Raw genomic sequence first — 5,073 nt, forward strand, 5'->3', positions numbered from 1 at the left:
ATTTCACGACCCAATCACTAAATAAAAACAACCATTTCGTTCGTTCACCTTTTTATCACTGCTTCATATTTCTATCGACGTGATCTTCTCTTTTTACGGATTTTAAAACCGTATAAGATATTTTGATAAATTTCAGGGTGCAGTGAAATTTGTCTATCAACAAAAAAATGTATTTCGTTTATTCATCCCTTCTCTGTAAACAAGGCTTCTACTTATAAGCTTAGTGCTGGCGAAAAATCCAATACCTTCTTACGTGTTGAGAATGTAAAAATGAGAAAATATTACCTTGAAAATATTACAGGAATTCGGGGAGAATTTCTGAACAATTTCCAGTGAACTGATTCAGATATTTATACTCTATATTTTCGCTTAAATTCCCCTGGGATTTATATACCAGTAAATATTTCCAGTCTTGAGGATTTAAGATAACATTTAGATAAAAATTAAGTTGTTTAAATTATAAGTTTTTTACATAGCAAAATTTTAGGGGGGCTTAAGTGCTTTTTAATAATTTCCAACTAAATTGTTTCACATTATTTTTACTGAATAGGTCAAAGTAGTTCGGAGGTAGCAAAAAAATAATTAAATACAATTTTAAGAGGAATTCATTTTTTGAACCCTCTAATATAATACGATATTAGATTACTTTGTCCGAAACCTTCATTACACCAAGAATAAGTTTTCAATTAAAAAAATTAGCACGTGGTTGAATATATTTGGATTTTTTTAATTGTATAAAACATTTGCACTTATTCACACATAAGAAGCCATGCCTAAAGAAAACTTAAAAAATTTACTATGAAAGAGTTATATATTCCTTATCTAGAATCAAAATTATTAGAGTAATAAAGAGCCGTTTAAGAAAAACTCTTATTGATTGAGAATTTTTATAAAAAATCCTGAAGAATATTTGAAGAATATCAGTAAAGACCTAGATAACCAACAAGATGGTAATTTTTTTAAACGGATAAAAAAATTCTTTAAAATGTAAATCAATATTTAAAGTCAATACAAAAGTCGATTTCAAATCAAATTTGATGCTCAGCTAAGGTTAACAAAGCTTATTACAAATTATCCACTTTTCAGAAAATAGATGAGGAACGAGACAATTTTAATGTGAGACTGACTTTGAATTAAACCAGGCTCAGTCTGGTGTGAAAAAGTTGGCCAATTCCAATAAAATCGACCGAGAATTTTGAGATAAAAATTTCATAGCTTTTAAAAATTAATTTGGTCCAGAAACAAAGAACCCCTTAGAAAATTTGAATCGGTCTGAAGCTATAGTGAATCTGCGATTTTAACTCCCTGACGCCCTTAAAACTTTCTTTTTTTCTGAATTTTGAGATATTTAGGCATATTATTCCTATGGCGGAGTGTATACAAAACTAAAATTCTTGCTCATTACCGTCCTGACTTTCATGTAAATCCTTGCTTTAAAAATTGCTGTTCGTCTCAAAGTCATATTTAAAAAAACTCCAGTCTTCCAAACGTTACATATATGTCACTGTGGGCGGTAGAGTGTTAATTGACCATTTCCGGTATCGACTGATTCACTATGATTTCAGATTCATTTTTTATTTATTTATTAGCACAAATTTAATTGTTTCTCTTTTCCTGGGTGGATAGCGATTTAAAACCAAATTGTCAATTTTTCACCAACATTAATACTAAAAGATTTTAAAAAATGTTACAGCTTTAAAGCTGCAATACAATTTTTATTCGAATTTTATTATTTTGTTTAAGTTTTATTGGAGCTTTAGAAATTTTGTATTCAATAAACCTACTTTGAAAAAAAATGTTCGTCGTCTAGTTGTGTACTGCCACCCCCAATTTCTCGCTGTTTCTGCTATGTTTTGGAAACAATAGTACATTGAGACAACAAATTTGATATGTAAAATATCAAAGATTAATTGGGTCACAATTTTCCTTCTGCAAGACGCATCTTTTTCATTTTTTCATTTTTCTCTAAATTTTAGGATTTCTTCTTAGAATGCACTTTGAATTGAAAAATAGGAGAAAATGATTTGAAACACTTCTAGCAACTAAAAAATGTATTCACGTATCGATCAGAAAAGGTTGGTAATTGCAAATATATAAGATAAACCTCCCTGGCTCTAAAGATCATTTCTAATAACACTGGAGGTATATTAGTTTGGGCAACCAAAGTGACTTAGCGCTGGTCAGTCTTTTTCCAGAAGTCTACTTTCCATGCCAAAAAAGGCGCGCCTAGACGACCCTTGGAAATGGATCTTGATTATAATCGTCTCTAGGACGATATCGAAGTTTGCTGCGGGGAGAAACGCTTTGGAAGCGACTGTCGATATTGCGCTTCGACTACCACTTTGTCCGAGGACTTTTTCCCGTAGTAATGGATTCGGCATAATAAAGTTCTACCAGCCAACCGAGAAAATCTCAAGCGCCCATTATTTGGCACATTGACGCACGACGCCCATCGGCCTCGAAGCAAAAATTTGGCACAGATGTTTGTCATCCGGTTTTCGTTGACTCAATCACCTCCATTCTTCATTTGACAATCCCTATCATTTCTAACACAATCTTTACCCTTTTCACCAATCTGGATAAATTTCAATAATTCTTATCATTTTTCTCAATCATAAGTTTAACAAGCTTTATCTTCATTTTAGGAAAATTCCTCTTTCAAATTTTCCACTCGGCTAGTTAGAGCTACAGGCCGCTTTTGAAATTGGCAGTTGATTAAAAGCGAATTATGTTTCCCTTCGCGATTGCTTTCATACTTGTTCAATCGTGTGTCTGTGTAAATGAGTGAGTGTACATGTGAAAATGATTCTCTTTGCTTAAACGTGTTTTCTTATAAAATCGGCAGTTCAGATTTCGACGTCTCGCCGCACGACTCTAGCCTTACGTATGAAACCAGATTTACAAAAATACGGTTCGCGCTCTGCGGTATTTGGCACTTTAGTCTCTCCGCTTTTAAGCGTTTCGCGCTCCTGACTTGAAATTTGGCACCGGGGTCTTTTTTCTAAAAGTGGTAGGCATCCACGCACTAGTCACTGAAAGAAAAAACAGCGAAACGAGATGATTACGTTTTTTTTTTGTGTATTCCCGTCCTGCCCCGGAGCGACGCTTTATGTACGAGCTTCGTTAGTCAAAGCGTTCTATACACTTCCAAGCGGAAGTAGCTCTTCGTCGTTGTCGCCACTGTTGAGAAGGAACTTGAAAAATATTCCGCCTTCCAGCGTATGTGCGAGGAAGCAACGACTATTAGGTAAGGCCGATACCTCCGATCGTGATCGCAGCGTAAGCCACGGAAAATTGTAGACTAGTCCTCCTCGGGACCCATGTTCATCAACATCATCTTCTTTTTTGCGATTTTGCTGTACTTTATATCGATCGGTTTCGTGGTATCGTAGAGGCACGGTGCCTGGAAGATGATTAATGCTGTTCCTAGGATACAAGCCAGCGTAAAGATCCAGAGGAAAATCCTGTCTAGGACCATGGCGACGTACTTCCAGTCTTCTACGACCTGTAACCATAAAACAATTCCTTATGAGTATCATTGAAATATCTAGGGAAATTTTATGGATTCAGCCACCGGAAAGAATTGAGATATCTAGTATAGAATTTCCTAAGCCATATCTATGATATTTCACCAAATAGAAGTCAAACAATGAATGACGCATTTCGCGTAGTTTAGAATGGGTGCGAGGAAAAGTATTTTGAATTCGAAATCAAGAGACTGGTAATTCGGTTAATTTATCTCTACCATGATCAAGTTCTTAAGAACGTAATGACTTACAAGTAACACTACCCAACTGTCAGCCACCGATTTAAATGAATCTTGGCAGAATTGTAGAGCATTTAAAAATATTAGACCCATGTTTTTCTGTATTTACCCTAACTGATTATTAATGGTAGAAACCACCCCTACCAAACCACAAGCGGGCTAACCCACCTAGCCCTGGGAATAACGATTTGAATCGTTTATTTTTCTTCAAATAATTTTATGCTACTTCATAAAATTACTCAAGTAATTATTTACCGCCTAACCAACCTTATGTATTTAAAAACATACTTCCAACCCCCTAACCCCTGTAAACCCCCCTTTTCAAACCACAAGCAGGATACCCCAACAAACCCTGGGAACAACGAATTTAATAGTTAATTTTTCATAAAATGATTGAATTTCACACCACTCATAGGAAGACTACCTATTCACTTACCACCTTACTCACTTAAACGCTAAAAAATACTCCTACCCAACCACAAGAAGACTAACTCACCTAACGTTAGGAATAGAGAGCTTAATTTTTTTTTCTTAAAACAATTAAATTCAATTTCATAATTTTCTCTTCTAATTATATACTCCCTAACCTACCTTATTTATTTAAAAATCTACCCTAACCCCATAACTCGCTATGACCAGGGCCAGGTGAGTTTGTCTGCTTCTGGTTTGGTAGGGCAAGTTTCTAAAATCAGTAAGGGCACATTTTCAAAAACACGGGTCTAATATTTTTTAATGTTCCACTCTGCCAAGTTTCATTGAAATCGGTGAGTGACAGTTGGGTAGGGTTACCTTCAGTAAGAGATGGATACAGGTTTTATGGATAAGGGATAGGAAAAGGATTTAATATGTGAAATTAAAATATCCCAGTAATTCTCGAGTGTTCCACAAAGTCTTTCAAACAAAACGGAAATGCACGTCTACAATTGAATACAGTTAAACGTCTATGATCGCAAATCATCTTAAGTATTGTTTTTAACATGATATAATTTTATACATTGGTGACGTAAAAAATCTCTGCCTAAATTATAAACAGAGCAAAATATCACATCATTAGATGATATCAGTTAGCGATAGAGTAACACAAGAAGTGATGTTCAAAGAAGACAATCTTGAAACCTTGAAGCGTTTAGGCTTAAATCTTAGTCTTTCTAACCAATCCTTAATTAGAATCAAAGATTTTAATGAAAATTTCTCAAAGTATAGCTGTTTGTCAACAAGGAATGTTAGCAGTATATTGATAAAGATAAAAATAAATACGCAAAAAGGGCCTATTAAATGTCATCTGCTGTTTTCGACAATAGAAATAA

General features: G+C 34.5%; 1 protein-coding gene across 1 annotated transcript in view; it reads right to left on the reverse strand.

Annotated features, from left to right (window-relative positions):
* Window positions 1-3,301: 3,301 nt before the first annotated feature.
* LOC117167479 (acetylcholine receptor subunit alpha-like 1) overlaps window positions 3,302-5,073 on the reverse strand; it is a 201,352-nt gene continuing 199,580 nt past the window's right edge. Inside the window, exon 5 of the mRNA XM_033352452.1 lies at window positions 3,302-3,505. Coding sequence (XP_033208343.1) covers window positions 3,302-3,505 — 204 coding nt within the window. The remainder of the gene's footprint in view (window positions 3,506-5,073) is intronic.

This window comes from Belonocnema kinseyi, chromosome 2 (assembly GCF_010883055.1).
Source record: "Belonocnema kinseyi isolate 2016_QV_RU_SX_M_011 chromosome 2, B_treatae_v1, whole genome shotgun sequence".
Taxonomy (NCBI): Eukaryota; Metazoa; Arthropoda; class Insecta; order Hymenoptera; family Cynipidae; genus Belonocnema; species Belonocnema kinseyi.